Source organism: Podarcis bocagei (assembly GCF_964188305.1).
Source record: "Podarcis bocagei genome assembly, chromosome: 3".
NCBI classification, from domain to species: domain Eukaryota; kingdom Metazoa; phylum Chordata; class Lepidosauria; order Squamata; family Lacertidae; genus Podarcis; species Podarcis bocagei.
Window position 1 is genome coordinate 111,024,096 of NC_138127.1, and position 18,568 is coordinate 111,042,663.

An 18,568-nucleotide genomic window follows, 5' to 3' on the forward strand; every position below is an offset into this window, starting at 1 on the left:
GCTAGACGAAGAGACTCGTGGAACGGATTAATTTCGTCTTGCGAGGCACCACTGTAGCTTGGTCAGGCAAAGCAGGTATATTATCCAGCTTTCCATACCCAGATGTGATCAGCCAGATTCTACTGGAGAAAAGCATGAAGACAACAACTTCCTTTTCTGCCAGTCGAGTAGCCGATACTTGGAACTGCAGTTTCTCTTGACAAAAAAGATTAAATTCAGTTACAGCAGAGTGTTTCCCTGACAGACATTCCTCACAGCTCTCTGCTCAAAAAGTTCACAAGGAAAGACGTTGAGGACTAGTGTAGCCTTGTGTGTTCTTTTGTGTATCAAGTTGTGAGGATTTTTGGGGGGGAGGCTGACACACGGGGTGAACTGTTTCCTTCACACCCTGCTTGTGAACACCCCCATGGCACTTAAGGGGAGTGCATAGTGTTCTTGGACCAGAGGGAGCTTTTGGCTTGATTCCCAAAAGTGCATGTCTTAGGATTGCTTCTTTTGGGAAAATGAAATAGACAGTATTTGCCTTGCATCAGAAAAACAGCATAGTGGGTGCCTGTCTAGGCTTCCGGGGGAGATCATTTCAATCACTGAGACACCTCCATGTGTCCTTCAAAATTGGTCTTGATTGTATGTGCAGGGTCAGGTTGCTTCCTTTCTAAATTTCATCCTTTTGTTATCTGAACATGCTGGGCATCTTCCAGGCCTTCGTTAACTGCAAATCGAAGGACACTTTCTAATCCTGTTAAATGTGTGCAGTCTCCCAGGTTTCCTCTGTACCCAGGCCTGTATGTTTTTTTGTTGCAGTTGGATTTAAAGCCATCTCCTCCTAAAGTGCAACTTAAAAAACACACAAAAACCCCAACCTTCTGCAGAGTTTCTTCTAAATGGCAGTACAGTCGTACTTTGCATCTCGAACGACTTGCAAGACAAACGTTTCGGCTGCCGAATGCCGCAAATCCAGAAGTGATTGTTCTGGTTTGCAAATGTTCTTTGGAACCCGAACATCCGCCACAGTTTCCGATTGGCTGCAGGAGCTTCCTGCAGCCAATCGGAAGCCACACCTTGGTTTCTGAACTCTTTTGGAAGATGAACGAACTTCTGGAATGGATTCCGTTCAACTTCCAGGGTACCACTGTACAAGAAATATTTGGTTCTGTATGGGGAAGGCCCATGTTCTCCAGGGTTTGTATTTCTGGGAGAGGGAAGTTTCTGGAAAACAAGGTGGGGAGGAGCGTTGATGTAGTCATACCGAACGCTGTGTTGCAACATAACATTTGGCGATTGCCATGAAATGGCCTGCAGTCTGGAGCCTCTTCGTTCATTGTCAGGTTGTGGCAAGCTCAGAAGCTGCTCTGGGCTTGAGCTGAATGGCGTTTGCTCGTATGAGATGACTGATCCTCTTTCCTGCTATCTCGCATGTTGATAAGCAGCCGGAGAAGCAGTAAGCGTTAGGAACCCTAAAAACAGTATAAGGCTTCTTTGTATTGTGTCACGGAAAAGGTCTGATTTTAAAATATTCACTTTAAGGGTGGCAAGGGCACTTACCATTATTGGGCCTGCCTAAAGGCTCACCCCCACTGTTGCTTGACCTGTATTTTGATTATATTGTGTCCCGAAAAGTTCCCCAGGGTCCAACAGCTTTCCTCATTGTTGCGCAGCTCTGCCTTACAGAAATCCGAAATTGCTTGCTGAATTGAAGATCTGTTAAACAAAATCTATCTTTGGATTTTCTTTGTATCTGAGAAGATCCACTTCAGGGGGCAAGACTGTCCAGGGACACAACAAAGAGGAAAGTTTTTGGACCCCGGGGGAATTAATGTGTACAGAAAATATGATGAAATATTATCGAAATTTGGGTCGAGCAAAAGTGTGGATGAGGCCTTTGCTTGGTTTTTGTGATGCTGGTTCGAGTGCCTGGGCAAGAAAGGGGCAGGTCTCTCACATCCCAATAATCATTTGTGAGCAGTGCATTTTCATCTGCACAGAATATGTGAAACATAACTCTGGCAGATAACTCTGGCATCTTTCTGAGCTGGCTCTGCTCTCAAGATAGCAGGAACCGTCCAGCCCCCCCCCCCCAGAAGAGACTCCCTGGCAATTTCGTCAGGTGCCGTGTCCAACCTACAAAGTGCCTGCATTTATGGGCATGGCAGGATGTAGGTGAAAGGTCCTTTCCCTTCCACTCTGGAAATGTGGGCCAAAGGACATGGCGCACCTCCAGCTTTGGGGCTGGGTCACGAGACCGGCTTGCGCAAGGCAGCATATTTGGCCTCTGATGTGGTGGCTCCCCCCTCCCCTCAGATGGACTTGGGACCCTCTGGAACGGGCTGCTGTGTCTTGTTAACACAATGGATAGATCAGATCAAGTTTCAGAGTTTCACTTAATAATTAGCAATGCTCAGACTTCCAGCTGTATGTTGGGAAGCCATGCTTGGAAAAGGCTCATAGCAAACACTGTGAAACGTTCCATGCTGGCTTGTGTAAACACGTGCAAAGCGATGTTAAGTTTTCAAGTTTTCTGAACAAGTGTGCATGCACACGAAAGCTCATACCAAGAACTAACTTAGTTGGTCTTTAAGGTGCTACTGGAAGGATTTTTTTTATTTTAAGTTTTCAAGTCCTTTAAACCAGGGTGGATAAAAATCCATTGGATTTTTTAAAATTTAAACCAGAGTTTTTAAAAAATAAAATGCTTTTGGAGGAAAAATCTTTCTAAAGATAGTTTTCTATTTAAGTTACATTATAGTCCAAAGGCTATTCATCAGGAAATAAGGGTTTGTTTTAAGTTTTTCACATGTGCTAAAACTCATTCTAAGTTTTTTTTAAAAAAAAAAACCTTTAACCACATCAGTTAACAAACATGGATACATATGCTATAATGTTATTGTTTTAGTTAAAGAAATTGTTTAAATTGTTACTAAGGAAATTATTATTTTTCTCCTTCCAATAAAGTACAGCTGAAAAGTTGTCCAAATATATACAATAATTTCATAATTATCTGTTGATATATTTCTAATAGTATAACCAAATCAGTAATTTTTGATATAACTGTAAAAGCTACTCTGAAACTTTATTATTCCAGAAATGAAACCTTCATCTGGTTGTAAATATTAAGATGATACCAGCAAGAATGAGTCCTTCTGTAAAAAAAATGATTTAAATCAAGTCTTACTGACCAGTGATTTAAATCGAGTCTTACTGACTAGTGATGTACATTGATTTGATTTAAATCAAATCCACCCTGCTTTCAACTGAGCCTCATCACGCAGAAAGAGACTTTGCCTGAAGGCACCAGCAGGGATGGCAAATGTTCTGATTTATTTGCTGGTCCAAATTAACTCTGGAAATCTCTCTCTGTCTCAGGTTACGCCTGCCGAAACCTCAGCACGTCCTCCCCTGTTAAGTGTAAGTCAGTTCTTGGGGTTGGTGGCGATGACGGGGGTTCTGCCCTGGTTGAAAGAAATCTGTCAGAGAAGGCGGGTTTGCTGGGGGATGGTGTTTCGGGTTGCGTTTTTCACCTTGTAGTAATAACAAGGAGACCGTAGTGACTTCAGTGTAGTTGGGGGGGGGGACCTTTTCCCCTCCAGGATCAACCTTGCAGGCCTATTTTTTAAAAATCATTTTTATTGATTTTCCAATAAAAACAGCCAGTCAACATATCTGCATCATAATCCAATTAAAAACAATAAACTAAAATAAAAAAATGTCCAAATTGTAGTCCAAATTGCAATTATTAATTTTTCCGGGCTCCCCATAGTCTGGACCTCTGAAGCTGTCTCCAAATCTTCATTCCTGCCTCTTCTCATTGTTTTCATATTTTCCGCCTTCTGATCTTAACACTTTAAAGTTCTCCGTCCCTGGCTATGCGATTCTCAGTCATGTCAAAAATCATATGTCCTTTCATCCATCGAAGACAACCTTGCAGGCCCAATTTGACAGGTGGATGGGGCCACCCACATGTCCTCACACAACACTGTTGTGATGTCACATGATTTACAGGTGGGTGCAGCCCCCCACCTCTCAAAATCCCCTCCATGGCCTTGCAAAGCACCCTTTGGAGCAATCGCCACCTCCCCTATTTTAAATAGCGCTTTGCTCTGCTTCTCCATTAAGTGGGTTTGTGCCACCAGTGGCACACCATGAACTTTCCCTCTTCTGCCTCTCTGGGGAGCTGGGTGGTGGCAGCAGCAGTGAGGTCCAAAGAGGTGGTAACGAGAGAGGCTGGCACCCATGGCACCCAGATTTGCCCATGAGCCTAAAATGGTTGGTGGCCCCTGTCCTAAGTTTTGTTGAAGTCCAGCATGAAATAATAATAAATATAGAATCATAGAATCTTAGAGTAGGAAGGTACCACGAGGGTCATATAATCCAACCCCCTGCAATATAGGACCCTCAACTAAAGCATCCAAGACAGATGGCCAGCCAACCTCTGCTTAAAAACCTCCAAGGAAGGAGAGGCCACCACCTCTCGTGGGAGTCCATTCCACTGCCAAACAGCTCTTACAATCAGAAGGTTTTTCCAAAAGTTTAGTCAGAATCTCCTTTCTTGCAACTTGAAGCCATTGTTTCAAGGAGAAAACAAGCATGCTCCATCAAGCATGGGACAGTCTTTGAGATATTTGAAGATGGCTCTCATATCTCCTGTCAGTCTCTTCTTTTCCAGGCTGAACATACCCAGCTCCTTCAACTATTCCTCATCAGGCTTCGTCTCCAGACCCTTGATCATCTTGGTTGTCCTTCTCTGCACACATTCCAGCTTGTCAACATCTCAAATTGTGATGCCCAGAATTGGACACAGTATTCCAAGTGTGGTCTGACCAAGGCAGAATAGAGTGGGACTATTCTTTCATTTGGGACACGGGTGGCGCTGTGGGTTAAACCACAGAGCCTAGGACTTGCCGATCAGAAGGTCGGTGGTTCGAATCCCCGTCACGGGGTGAGCTCCCATTGCTCAGTCCCTGCTCCTGCCAACCTAGCAGTTTGAAAGCACGGCAAAGTGCAAGTAGATAAATAGGTACTGCTCCGGCGGGAAGGTAAACGGCATTTCCATGCGCTGCTCTGGTTCACCAGAAGCGGCTTAGTCATGCTGGCCACATGACCCGGAAGCTGTACGCCGGCTCCCTCGGCCAATAAAGCAAGATGAGCGCCACAACCCCAGTCGGCCATGACTGGACCTAATGGTCAGGGGTCCCTTTACCTTTACCTATTCCTTCATTTGACCTGGACACTAGACTTCTGTTGATGCAGCCTAGAATAGCATTAGCTTTTTTTGCTGCTGCATCACACTGTGGACTCATGCTCAGCTTGTGGTCCACCAAGACCCCTAGGTCCTTTTCACATGTACTGCTAGTAAGCCTGGTGTCCCCTCATCCTATATTTGTGCATCTGGTTCTTCCTGCCTAAGTACAGAACCTGACATTTTGACATTTGCCCCTATTGAAATGTCCCTATAAATCTCTCTTTCCCCCCGCTCCAGCAAGAAGCCATGTTAACTATGACATCAAAGGAGATGTTGCTGTCGTGCGCTTTAACTCTCCAAATTCCAAGGTAGGTGTTCCTGTCGCTTCCCTGTGGGCTGAAGCGGTTTAAACTGTGCAGAGAGGTTTAAAGGGGTGCCTGGGAGTCATGGAGATAGAAAGGAGGGAGACGGTATGCCAGACCAAATAGGAGGGTGTGCTGCCGGCTGCTTACGAGTACATTTCAAATCTTCAAGATATTTGGCATGCCACCGCCCTCCCGATGCTGTTCCATGTTGGCGAGGACTAGCAAGGGTCGTTCTCCTTCCAGAGTGGGAGCTTTCCCTTTGCCCGCCTTGGCTTCAGCTTGCCTGTTCATTTCCCCCAGGTCAACACCCTCTCCAGGCAGCTGCAAGACGACTTCTCCGCCGTAATGAACGAAATCTGGGCCAACGAGGCCGTCAGTAGCGCTGTCCTGATCTCGTCGAAACCTGGCTGCTTCATTGCTGGCGCAGACATCAAGTAAGTTCCACCGGGGCGGGAAGAGGTGTCCTGTTGAGTGAAGAAATGGGCAAACCCGTCGCGTGCTTCAGGGCAGCCTTTGCCCGCTTGCTGCCCTCCAGATGTGCTGGGCTCCCATCAGCCACAGCCTCCCCTAATGGGACCTGCGGTCCAGAACATTGGAGGTGCGCCAAGCCAGCAAAGGCTGCTTTGGAGAATGGCTTCCCAATCTTTTTGGGTCTGTGGGCACGTTTGCCAATGGGGCTGGCTGTTGTGGACACCACACACACAAACATTGCAACCTGTTCTGTTGGCTTTCAAACCTCGTTTTGGTGGAGGGGACTCTGTGGGTGTTGAGTTGTGGAAGTCAGTTGGTAGTTCACCACACCTCAACCTGTGTGGTGCATCAGCAGAGTAAGCAGAGGCCCAGAAGAGATTTCCTATTCCCAGCAGCTTCTTCCAGAGTTCCCGGTTAAGGAAAAGCTCCTCTCCCATACAGTAACACAGTGTTTATTGCTAACACTGTCACCATCCTAGTTGACGCTTCTGTGCCTAACCCATAGCCTCTTCCCCTGACTCTCACAGATTCAGAGTCAGACCCCAACAGCAAACAGGACATGCAAGACAAGACAAGCAACAGGACATAATGAAAGCAATGCCCTAGATGGGAGCCTTCTTGGTAGTGGCGCCTGCCCTGTGAATCGCCTTCCCTTCAGATGTGAAGGAAATAAGCAGCTATCCTATCTTTAAAAGACATCTGAAGGCAGCCCTGTTGAGGGAAGTTTTTAATATTTAATGCTGCATTGTTTTTAACACTCGATTGGGAGCCACCCAGAGTGGCTGGGGAAACTCAGCCAGATGGGCGGGGTATAAATAGTAAATTATTATTATGATATTATTATCCCTGCCTGCCACTACTTCAGATTGGAGCAGCTGCTGCCCTCGCCGTAGTTGGCTGGTGAAAGGTGCCTGTTTTGGTTACACAGAGGTCTACTTGGGACCCAGAGCAGTAGCACCCACCTCCCTTCCTGCTTACTAGCTGGTGACAGGTAGTCCAGAGGTAGCTATCTCTTCACAAGTGAGATGTTAGGACCCTGCAGGAACAAAAGCCGACTCTTGGGGAAATACCTCCAGAAAGGAAGTCCCCTGAGAGGTTGGGCCAGTTCACACTGTTAAAGTTTGTGGGTCGTAAATCCTTTGACCCACGGAGTCTGCTGCAACGGCACTGCAATAAATTAGATTTATTTCCACTCCGACAAATTTCAGTGGGGCCCACACGCTTCCACTTGCGCACTGCCACTCTTCTCAGTTGTCGGACGTTAGCAGAGTTCACACGCAGCGTAAGAGGGCTTTGTCTGTGTGGTGTCTTCAATAACTCAGCTCGACACCAGTGCTTCTATTCTACCACCCTTTATTTAGAAGCATACAAAAACGGAAATGAAAAACCTACAGAATCTAGCTGCATGCTTGCAGCTTTCTGCCTCTAACAAAACGAAACTACCTTGCTCACATTCTCAGACAGACTGCTCTCTGCAGCCCCCAGAGAGCATGGATCATAGGAAAATGCCCGGATCATGTGGGCAGTGCACCCAGTTAATAAGAACGCTTCCTGTGTGTATCTGAAGAAGTGTGCATGCACACGAAAGCTCATACCAAGAACTAACTTAGTTGGTCTTTAAGGTGCTACTGGAAGGAATTTTTTTATTTTGACTACGGCAGACCAACACGGCTACCTATCTGTAACTGCTTCCTGGAGTGTTAACTCTTAACTGTCCAGAACTACAACACACACACACACACACACACACACACACACACTCCCTCACATGCCCCAGGGTCTGGGACAGCAGATCTGTGTTGCAGCAGAGAGTCTGATAAAGCAAGGAGACGGTTGCACCCAGTTGCAGCACACACCTGCTTCCCTAGCAGCAGTCACACAGAGTTGGGCGAAGGAGGAGCCCTGTGTCACTGGGCAGACATCTTGAATTGCTTCTCTGCAGAGGTAGGATGACTTTGTAAGGTGGGCAGCGGTGCGCCTCGTTCACAGCCACGAAACTCTCTCTTTGTCCTGCCTGTAGCATGATTGAGGCCTGCCAGTCCAGCCAAGAAATAACTCTACTTTCTCAGGAAGGACAGAAGATGCTGGAGAAGCTGGAGAAATCACCAAAGCCCATCGTTGCTGCGATCAGCGGCTCCTGCCTTGGGGGAGGACTAGAGGTAGGGAGCAGCCGGGAAAGCCTGTGCTCCATAATGAAAGGGAGAATGGTGTGCGCGTGACTGTGTTCTCTGCATTTGCCATAAGGGAAGGATCCTGGCTCGCCTCCAGACCAGCTGCTCTGCGTCCAAAAGGCCCTGGTCTCAGTCCCCAGCATCTCCAGTGTGGGAGAGCCAGTGTGGTGTAGTGGTTAAGAGTGGTGTTACTCGTAATCCGGTGAACCAGGTTCGCTTCCTGTAGCATCACAGAATTGTAGTGTTGGAAGGGAGCCAAAGGGTCATCGGGTCCAGCCCCATGGAAATCCTCGGCCAGGCCATTGGCTCACCTAGCTTAGGGCTCTGCAGACTCTGGCTAGCAACAGTTTCCCACTACACCAGCCAGCGTGGTGTAGTGGATAAGAGTGGTAGACTTGTAATCTGGTGAACTGGGTTCACTTCCCCATTCCTCCACCTGCAGCTGCAGCTGCTGGGTGACCTTAGGCTAGTCACACTTCTCTGAAGTCTCTCAGCCCCACTCACCTCACAGAGTGTTTGTTGTGGGGGAGGAAGGGAAAGGAGAATGTTAGCCGCTTTGAGACTCCTTCGGGTAGTGATAAAGTGGGATATCAAATCCAAACTCCTCCTCTTCTTCTTCTCTTCTTCCATGGAGGGCTGGGAACGCCCAGTCCTGTCCAAACCTCCTGAGAGCCCTTGACCGTTCTAAGGCAGATGAACGCAACCGCCTGACTGCATTCAGGAAGCTCCCTGTGTTCCCTTTCCAGGTTGCCATTGCTTGCCAGTACAGAATAGCAACCAAGGACAAGAAGACTGTCCTGGGAACCCCAGAGGTGCTGCTGGGGCTGCTGCCGGGGGCAGGAGGCACCCAGAGGCTGCCCAAGATGGTGAGTGGGTGAACACCCCACCCATAGAGGGAGGGAATCTGCCTTTCCAGCATCCCTGCTCTTCTGGCATGTAAAACTGATTTTCCTTCCGCGTTTCAGGTGGGGCTCCCTGCTGCCTTTGACATGATGCTGACCGGAAGAAACATTCGTGCTGACAGAGCGAAGAAGATGGGGCTGGTGGACCAGCTGGTGGATCCTCTAGGTTAGCTGGAGACGCTTCTAGGTGCACACACCTGCCCCGTGGCCTTGCACCTGGCTTGGCGTGGTCTGTGACGTTGCAGGCCCCAAGGCAGGGGCGGGGAACCATCGCTGAGCTGCAACTCCCGTCAGTCGCAGCAAATACAGCCAGCGGCCAGGGATGGTGACGGGACTTGTAGGGCAGCAACACCTGCAGGGACAAAAGCCCCTGAGGCTGGAGGGGGGAAGCATATCCTGCAGCCGCTGCCGCAAGCAATCTCGCTGCCACATTCTGTCTCTGGGCCAACCATTGCAGTAATTCAGCCATGTGGTCAAGCTGTCGCAGTCTAGGAACGTCTGTGGCTGCCTTAAACAGTCGACCAAAGGCTCCAGTGAGAGAGCTGGATGCAGGATTCTCCCTTAGAAAGTCTGTCTCCTTTGAATGCACCTTCGCTTCCTGCTAAAACAGCCCCTCTGCCTTTGCAGGGCCAGGGATCAAGAGCCCCGAGGAGCGGACGCTGGAGTACCTGGAGGAAGTGGCCATCACCTTTGCCCGAGGCCTCGCCAAGAAGACGATTTCTCAGAAAAGGAACAAGGGGCTGATGCAGAGTGAGTGGTCTGGCCTGGCCTGGCACCGGGGGCAAGCTGCCCTGGCCCTTGGCCTCCCTGGAGTCGGCCCCCTGGATCGTTTCCTCCCTTGAACCTGCTTTGCGTTGCCTTGCAGAGATGATGGACTATGCCATGGGCATTGCCTTTGTGCGGCAGCAAGTCTACAAAACGGTGGAGGGCAAAGTGCGGAAGCAAACAAAAGGCCTCTACCCGGCTCCCCTTAAGATCATCAAGGTGAGGGCCATCTGTGCGCATGAGGGAGGGCAGGGGAACGTCTGTGCCAGGGTGTGAGTGTTGGGATGCTGCCGGGGAGACGGGGGCATTGGGCAGGCCCCCAGCTGGCTCCAGCCACCGGCCAGCAGCTCGGTAATCTCCAGTTCCCGGAATAGCATCAATCAGCGGACAGAGACATGTGTAAGCGTATTTACAGCATTTATTCAGCATAGTTTAGGAACAAAGGAAAAAACATGTCTGCTTCCCTTCGTGTCCAGCAAAACAGCAGGAAAACAAAAACAATATACAAACGGAAGTTCCCAGCAAGTTTGTGCTGGAAGTAAACAGGCGCGTGACACACAGCAGTCATGCCTGCTCCTTTTAAGATGGAATGGAACTATATCCTAACAGTGAGCACACTTGGTTTCTGCCCTGCATGTGGCAAAACACTGGCATCTCTAGTTCTGCCCGTCTTTAGGTGGGGTTGGGCGAGTTGACCTTGGACCCACCCAACTTGGATGGCCAGTAGTCAGGATGGCTGTCCTCTGCCGGCACAGTTGGCAGGGGATTGAATTAACTTGGGGTCTCTTCCAACTCAGCAATTCTATGAGGCAGGATACCAGCAGCTGGTGATTGCAGAGTGCTATGGCGCCCCCACAGACTCCACCATCCCTGCCTCAGAGTTTCCATTTGTCTAATACTATTCCGTTTGATTCCTGTGGCATTTGAGAAGCCTGGCCATTTAGGCAGCCGGCCCTCCTGCCAGCTTTCATCGTGATTTTTTATCATGATTCCCACCATCCTAAAGCGCAGGCAGGAAGGGATCAGCGAGGGCTGGGCTGCGGAGTCTGTCTTCATCAGCACCAGCTGAAGGGGGAGGCCTGCCAGCGTATGTGGGTGCCTCTTTGGCACTGGCTGGTGCATTCCTGCCCCTACCCACCCACTTGCCTCCCCACCTTTCTTGCACTGCCTTTCGCCGTTCCTTTCCTGCTGTTTTTAATCTTCACTTGTAAACCATCAAGATCGCCTTACCGCAGATAGGCCCACTCAAGCCACTCCTACCCTTTGGAACTCCCTGCCTCTTGATACCAGGCAGACGCCTTCACTGTACTCTTTTCGGTGCCTGCTAAAAACAGTCTTGTTTAGACAAGCCTACCGAGATATTTAAGGGACGCGGGTGGCGCTGTGGGTAAAACCTCAGTGCCTAGGACTTGCCAATCGTATGGTCAGCGGTTCGAATCCCCGCGGCGGGGTGAGCTCCCGTCCTTCGGTCCCAGCTCCTGCCCACCTAGCAGTTCGAAAGCACCCCTAAGTGCAAGTAGATAAATAGGGACCACTTTATAGTGGGAAGGTAAACGGCGTTTCCGTGCGTTGCGCTGGTGTGGCTCGCCAGAGCAGCTTCGTCACGCTGGCCACGTGACCCGGAAGTGTCTCCGGACAGCGCTGGCCCCCGGCCTCTTAAGTGAGATGGGTGCACAACCCTAGAGTCGGACACGACTGGCCCGTACGGGCAGGGGTACCTTTACCTTTACCGAGATATTTAGAAAACTGATGTGAGTTTTTAATCTTCTTTGAGTCTGTTGTTATTTTATCTTTTTGAAAGTTTTAAGTTGTTGATCTTACTGATAATTTTGTTGCTTTGTCTTTGTTTGTTTGTTTGTTTGTAAGCCGCTTTGAGGCTTGTTTGTTTTGCAATCAAGCAGCGCATACGTTGTAGGAAATAAATAAACGTTAAACCACCCTGGGCGTTTCAAACTGAAGGGCGGTATAGAAATGCTTCAAATAACCCAAGATGTTGTTCCTCTTTACTTTAGGTTGTGAAGACAGGCTTGGAACAAGGAAACGAAGCTGGCTACCTTGCAGAATCCCAGGTAAGCCTTTTATTGCCTGTCACTTTGGACATTGAACTTCGTAGTCTGTGCTTAAAGGGAGACGGACTGACGGACTCCGTTGAGAGATGTAGTGTTAGATAAGAAGGTCCCCCCGCCCTCGCCAGCAATCTGTACGAAATAATCACCACTGAATGCCTCAAACAAGTCACCGTATTTTTCGCTCCATAAGACGCACCTAGTTTTTAGAGGGGGAATGCAAGGAAAAAAATATTCTTTAAAGGGAGCGCTGAGCAGAGCCTGTATGCATCCCAGGTTCTGCTCAGCGCTCCCTTTGACGAGCCGCGTGAAGCGTGTGTGCGTTGCTTGCAGGCTTTTCCCGAGGAGGGAGAAGGGCAGCCCGTCAGTGACTGGGGGGAAAGCCCCCAAGAGCCGCACACACGCTCCACCCGGCTCTTTAAAGGGAGCGCTGAGCAGAGTCTCCCACCTGCATTCGCTCCATAAGACGCAAACACATTTCCCCTTACTTTTTAGGAGGGGAAAAGTGCTTCTTATGGAGCGAAAAATACGGTAAACCACAAACGACAAACCTTTGCATGAAGTCCTGATCCGCCTGGCTCAGTTTTCTCGTGGTGGGGTGGGGTGGAGGCTGAGAAAAAGACTTGATTCCCCCCTTAGCAACCCTCCCTTAGGACTTCACCAGGGGGAAGCCCACCTCAGGGTTGCAAGAGCTTCTCAGCAAGAGGCATCCCGTTCGAATCACAGCAAAGGCCTTCACTGTTCACATGGTGTCTGATCACAAGATCTGGGTGCTCAGAGGCCCTGTTCAGGTTTCCAGTGAGTCCACAGCGTTGTCTTGGTGCCAAATGTCACACCAAAGTCCCTTGTTTTTTGCTGGGGGGCGTGTAGAAGAGGGTGGGGAGGAGGACCAGGCAGCCGGGAGAAGGAGGGGGCTTGGGAAGACTGGGAAGGGCAAGAGCAGGCTGGGCATGCAAGGCCACTGTGATGGGTCAAGGAGGGGCAGGGTTTGTAGGAAAAGGAAAGGAAGGGAGCCCAGGAGTGCTCCTGTGGCCTGGGAGTGGGGGAGATGACGGCAGCATCTAGGGCTGTGGTAGCTAAATAACTCACTTAAGCTCCCATTTGGAGTGACTTAAGGGAAGCATGGGACGCGGGTGGCGCTGTGGGTTAAAGCACAGAGCCTAGGACTTGCCGATCAGAAGGTCGCTGGTTCGAATCCCTGCGACAGGGTGAGCTCCCGTTGCTCAGTCCCTGCTCCTGCAAACCTAGCAGTTCGAAAGCACGTCAAAGTGCAAGTAGATAAATAGGTACCACTCCGGCGGGAAGGTAAACGGTGTTTCCGTGCGCTGCTCTGGTTCGCCAGAAGCGGCTTAGTCATGCTGGCCACAAGACCCGGAAGCTGTACGCCGGCTCCCTCGGCTAATAAAGCGAGATGAGCGCCGCAACCCCAGAGTCGGTCACGACTGGACCTAATGGTCAAGGGTCCCTTTACCTTTACCTTTTAAGGGAAGCAGCTGCTGCTGGAGGGGAGCAGAGAATTGTTACGTTTCCTTACAGTTTATTTATATGCCACCTTTCAGCCAAAAAAGACACCCCAAACAGCACAAATGCAAGCAGACCAATGGAAATGCAATACAATAAAAAGAAAACAAAACCTTAACACTACAAAAGTCCAGGCGACTACCCACTTATGGGGGGTTAGGTTCCAGGCTCCCACGCACATAAGCAGAATTGTGTAAATTGGGGACGCCTTCTAAACTAAGGTTGCCAGATTTTTTCCAATGAATCCGGGGACACTTTTCAACTTCCTACTGAATAGGTGGATTTTGTCAGGGGACTAATTTGTAAATCTGGGGACTGTTCCCGGGAAAAGGGGACGTCTGGTAACCTTATTCTAAAGCCCCTTCAAACGCCCTCCCTGCCATTCTCTCTGCCACCTGTACCAAAAACACCGTATCCCATAATATCTACAACTAGATTTGAAGCCAGAGGCTGGAGGATGCGTGGAAAAGCAGCTGGTCCCTGCATTGGCTCTTAAGCAGGGATGCTGAGCAGCCGAAACAAAGCGCTTCTGCATGTCTGGTCTCTTCGAGGTTTCCTCTGCCCTCACTGACACACGCTTTGGGCTTGGGGGGGGGGCCTCTTCATGAGAGGGTCTCTCTCCCACTATTTCCGTGCTTGAATTGAATTGTTTAATTATTTCCTGCTGCTGCACATATATTTGGTCAGGTGTGAGTAAAAGTAAAGGGACCCCTGACCAGCTTCCAGGTCATGTGGCCAGCAGGACTAAGCCGCTTCTGGCAAAGCAGGTTAAGGGGTGATACGATAGCCATGTTCAAATATATAAAAGGATGTCACCTAGAGGAGGGAGAAAGGTTGTTTTCTGCTGCTCCAGAGAAGCGGACACGGAGCAATGGATCCAAACTACAAGAAAGAAGATTCCACCTAAACATTAGGAAGAACTTCCTGACAGTAAGAGCTGTTTGACAGTGGAATTTGCTGCCAAGGAGTGTGGTGGAGTCTCCTACTTTGGAGGTCTTTAAGCAGAGGCTTGACAACCATATGTCAGGAGTGCTCTGATGGTGTTTCCTGCTTGGCAGGGGGTTGGACTCGATGGCCCTTGTGGTCTCTTCCAACTCTATGATTCTATGATTCTAAACTACAGCAGCGCACAGAAACGCTGTTTACCTTCCCTCCAGAGAGGTACCTATTTATCTACTTGCACTTTGACGTGCTTTCAAACTGCTAGGTTGGCAGGAGCAGGGTCTGAGCAACGGGAGCTCACTCCATCGCAGGGATTTGAACCGCCGACCTTCTGTTCGGCAAGTCCTAGGCTCTGCGGTTTAACCCACAGCGCCACCCGCGTCCCAGGTGTGAGTAGAATGCGCTAATACGCATTCATTTTGCTGCCACAAAGGCAGCACATTACTCCCCACGAAAACATTAAGGGGAATGCCAGAACCAGTCTTTTAAACGGCACTTCTTTGAACGGTCCCCCACTTTGAAGAGGTGGGGCAAAGCTGGTGGAATAGCTTTGCCCCCAATGTCTGTCCCCTGTAGCAAATCGCGTCTGACATCCTCAGTGACTCCTTGGCATGAATGCAGAAGCCGTTGGCCCTGGTCGCTTCGGCCTGCACTCCAGTGAGCTGTTCTCACCGCTGCTTAGAAGCTCCTGGGCTGAAAAGAATAATAACAGTGGGGATTGGGGCCGCCTCTGCCGGTCCAAGTACAGTTTGCCACGGGCAGACATTGGGCTGGGCTGGCCAGCTGGCACCCTCTTACACAGACCCACGCAGACTTTGTAGCCTCCTGTTCTTTGGGGGTCCTAATTTGTGGCTGGCTTCTCTTGACCACTTGACTTATGCTGGACAGACGTTCCTCCTGAGTCACTGGCCTCCGGATACGGAAAGGTAACGTTATGGGGGAAAGGCACCCTGTGTTTTTTCCAGTCTCCCTTCCCATCCATCTTGTCAGTTCTCCATTTCCTCTGCTGTTGTTCTCGTTCTGGGTGGCTGATGTGGGAGGTTTGCAGTCACCTCTTGCCACTTCCTGGCTTCCCCACCGTTCATCCACTTGTCACTTTACTTTCCCCTGTTTCATTTGTCTTGGGAGACGCAGGGTTGGACCCAGAAAGCCGCCTTTCTTTATTCGTACGCCCGGGCTGCTCAATTCCCTTTTGCGAGGGACCTCAGGGTGCGAAAGCAGCTTATTATAAACTGTGCATATTGTGTGCACTTGCAAAGTTTGCTGTATCAATGAAGCCTGTGTTCACATAATAATAATTATTTATTATTTATATCCCACCCATCTGGCTAGGTTTCCCCAGCCACTCTGGGCGGCTTCCAGCAGAACACTAAAATACATTAACATATTAAACATTAAAAGCTTCCCTAAACAGGGCGGCCTTCAGCTGTCTTCTAAAAGTTTGGTAGTTATTTTTCTCTTTGACATCTGGTGGAAGGGCGTTCCACAGGGCGGCTGCCACTACTGAGAAGGCCCTCGGAGCTGGACCTCAGTGTCTGGGCAGAACGATGGGGGTGGAGACGCTCCTTCAGGTATACTGGACCGAGGCCGTTTAGGGCTTTAAAGGTCAGCACCAACACTTTGAATTGTGCTCGGAAACGTACTGGGAGCCAATGTAGGTCTTTCAAGACCGGTGTTATATGGTCTGGAAATCTGTGTTTGCAGATTTCCAGATAGCTTGGAGACATACAGAGAGGCCTCTTCTTTTGAGCTCCTGCCCTGGGTCTTTAATGTCAACATCCCACTGGAGACAGGATTGTCCCGCATCCCTGGTCCCTCTGAGTCCTTGATTTTCCCAGCCATTGTCGCCCTCCAGCTGTCGCCGAAGCCTCGGTGGGCCTGTCCGTTTCTCCCTCGTTGCTTTCCCTGGGGCGTGATGCAGAGATGGGCAGGCCCTCTGACCGCGGCTGTCTCTTCTCCCTTCCCCTGCAGAATTTCGGGGAGCTCGGGATGACTTCTGAGTCCAAGGCACTGATCGGGCTGTACCACGGGCAGGTACAGTGCAAGAAGAACAAGTTTGGGCAGCCAAAGCAACCTGTCCAGTAAGTCCAGCTACAGGTGGGGTAGATCTGTGGCAACCCATTTGCCTCTGCAGGACGGGGGAGAGACTCGGGTTTAGTGATTAGTCACTCTTAATCCTCCCCCCAAAAACCTTCCTTCTTGAGAGCCAGTGTGGTGTAGTGGTTAAGAGCAGTGGACTTGTAATCTGGTGAACCGGGTTCGCTTCCCCGCTCCTCCACATGCAGCTGCTGGGTGACCTTGGGCCAGTCACACTTCTCTGAAGTCTATCAGCCCCACACACCTCACAGAGTGTTTGTTGTGGGGCAGGAAGGGAAAGATTGTTAGCCGCTTTGAGACTCCTTCGGGTATTGATAAAGCGGGATATCAAATCCAAACTCTACTTCTTCTCTCTGCAGGAACCTTGCCATCCTGGGGGCAGGCCTGATGGGCGCTGGAATCGCCCAGGTCTCCGTGGACAAGGGGATGAAAACCATTCTGAAGGACACGGCCCTGGAGGGCTTGAGCAGAGGACAGCAGCAAGTCTACAAAGGGTAGGCTCATTGGCAGCCCTGTTCTGCATGGGGCCCGTGGGTCCAGGAGGGGTTGACATCTGAGCCTGAGTAGGGGCCTAGAAGTGGTGGGGTGCCCCTGAGCATGTACAGAATGCATCTCCCTCGTTGCTGAGGACAGTTCAGTGCTTCTCCATGTCTAAAATGTAGCACTGTGGAGAGGGGCAGGGGAGTTCCAGGCTAGGCAAAGCTGCGCATTTCTTGCTTTGGGCTTTAAGAACTTGGCCTGTGTGCGGCTCCTTCCTTCCTTCCTTCCTTCCTTCCTTCCTTCCTTCCCTCCCTCCCTCCCTCCCTCCCTCCCAGATTGGGCTCTCCCTGCTCCCCACAAAAGAGGGGCTGGTTTTTGTTTTTTAAAAAATAATCTTCATTAATTTAAATTACACACTTAAACAAAGAATTTACAATCTCATACTACAAAAAGAAAATTAAAGAAAATAAGAAAATACAGAAAAAAGAAAGAGGAGAAAGCAAATTTACGTACATAAAAAATTAATCTTCCTAATTAATATTTAGTCAAACACTTAAATAAAAAAGACTTCTAACAAAATGAGTCTTCCAATCATTCTCACTAATAAAAAAATTCCTTCCTGTAGCACCTTAAAGACCAACTAAGTTAGTTCTTGGTATAAGCTTTCGTGTGCATGCACACTTCTTCAGATACACAGTGTGTATCTGAAGAAGTGTGCATGCACACGAAAGCTTATACCAAGAACTAACTTAGTTGGTCTTTAAGGTGCTACAGGAAGGAATTTTTTTATTTTGACTATGGCAGACCAACACGGCTACCCATCTGTAACTGGAATCATTCTCACTGTACAGTTTATACTGTCGTTTTTTCCGCGCAGTTTTATATTCTTTAATATTGTTCCCGTCTACTCCACAAACGGTGTTTGTTCTGTTTGCCCCCTCCTGCAAAGGGGCTGGGGGGTCAGCTCCGCTGCATGGAGGGTCCTCTCTTCCACTATTCTGGCTTGAGCTTGCAGAGGTCCCAATGTGCCCTCACAGAGGTCGTTCGCCCACTGACAAAATATCCTGGCAGCTGCAAAGCTAAGAAGTGAAATAAGAGGAGGGAGAATTAGGATGCCGCTTAGCGTATTGTTTTTCCTCTCAGGGGTGGTCTTGCTTTGGCTTGGCTCCCCCTTCTCTCCCCATCCTTTCTCTCATCCCCCCACTGGGAGGGGACAGGAGTGTGTGGCGCTACAGCCACAAACTGACCCCAAACAGAAAGACTAAAAGCGGAGCTCAAAATCAGAGCCTGGGGAAATGGAAAAGTATTTGCCTAGAGTTGTGAACACCTGGAAGGAGGGTGACCAGGCCACCCGCCTTCATTATAAGAATTATAGAATTGTGGAGTTGGAAGGGAACTCTAAGGGTCATCCAGCCCAACCCCCTGCAGTGCAGAGGGGTCGCAGCACTTGGCCGGCTCCTTCCCCAGCCAGGCCTTTGCTCAAGGCTCCTGTTTAGGGAAACTTTTAATGTTTGATGCATCACTGCATTTTGATATTGTTGGAAGCTGCCCAGAGTGGCTGGGGAAGTCCAGCCAGATGGGCGGGGTATAAATAATTTATTATTATTAT

General features: G+C 49.5%; 2 protein-coding genes across 3 annotated transcripts in view; one reads left to right on the forward strand and one right to left on the reverse strand.

Annotated features, from left to right (window-relative positions):
- The window catches only part of HADHB (hydroxyacyl-CoA dehydrogenase trifunctional multienzyme complex subunit beta), a 348,394-nt gene that overhangs the window by 27,647 nt on the left and 302,179 nt on the right, over nucleotides 1-18,568 (reverse strand). The gene's annotated exons all lie outside the window — the stretch shown is intronic.
- HADHA (hydroxyacyl-CoA dehydrogenase trifunctional multienzyme complex subunit alpha) overlaps nucleotides 1-18,568 on the forward strand; it is a 44,406-nt gene that overhangs the window by 3,389 nt on the left and 22,449 nt on the right. The window contains exons 2-12 of the mRNA XM_081188538.1: nucleotides 3,364-3,405; nucleotides 5,477-5,547; nucleotides 5,845-5,978; nucleotides 8,036-8,174; nucleotides 8,933-9,052; nucleotides 9,152-9,254; nucleotides 9,716-9,838; nucleotides 9,954-10,072; nucleotides 11,866-11,922; nucleotides 16,354-16,463; nucleotides 16,839-16,973. Coding sequence (XP_081044664.1) covers nucleotides 3,364-3,405; nucleotides 5,477-5,547; nucleotides 5,845-5,978; nucleotides 8,036-8,174; nucleotides 8,933-9,052; nucleotides 9,152-9,254; nucleotides 9,716-9,838; nucleotides 9,954-10,072; nucleotides 11,866-11,922; nucleotides 16,354-16,463; nucleotides 16,839-16,973 — 1,153 coding nt within the window. The remainder of the gene's footprint in view (nucleotides 1-3,363; nucleotides 3,406-5,476; nucleotides 5,548-5,844; nucleotides 5,979-8,035; nucleotides 8,175-8,932; nucleotides 9,053-9,151; nucleotides 9,255-9,715; nucleotides 9,839-9,953; nucleotides 10,073-11,865; nucleotides 11,923-16,353; nucleotides 16,464-16,838; nucleotides 16,974-18,568) is intronic.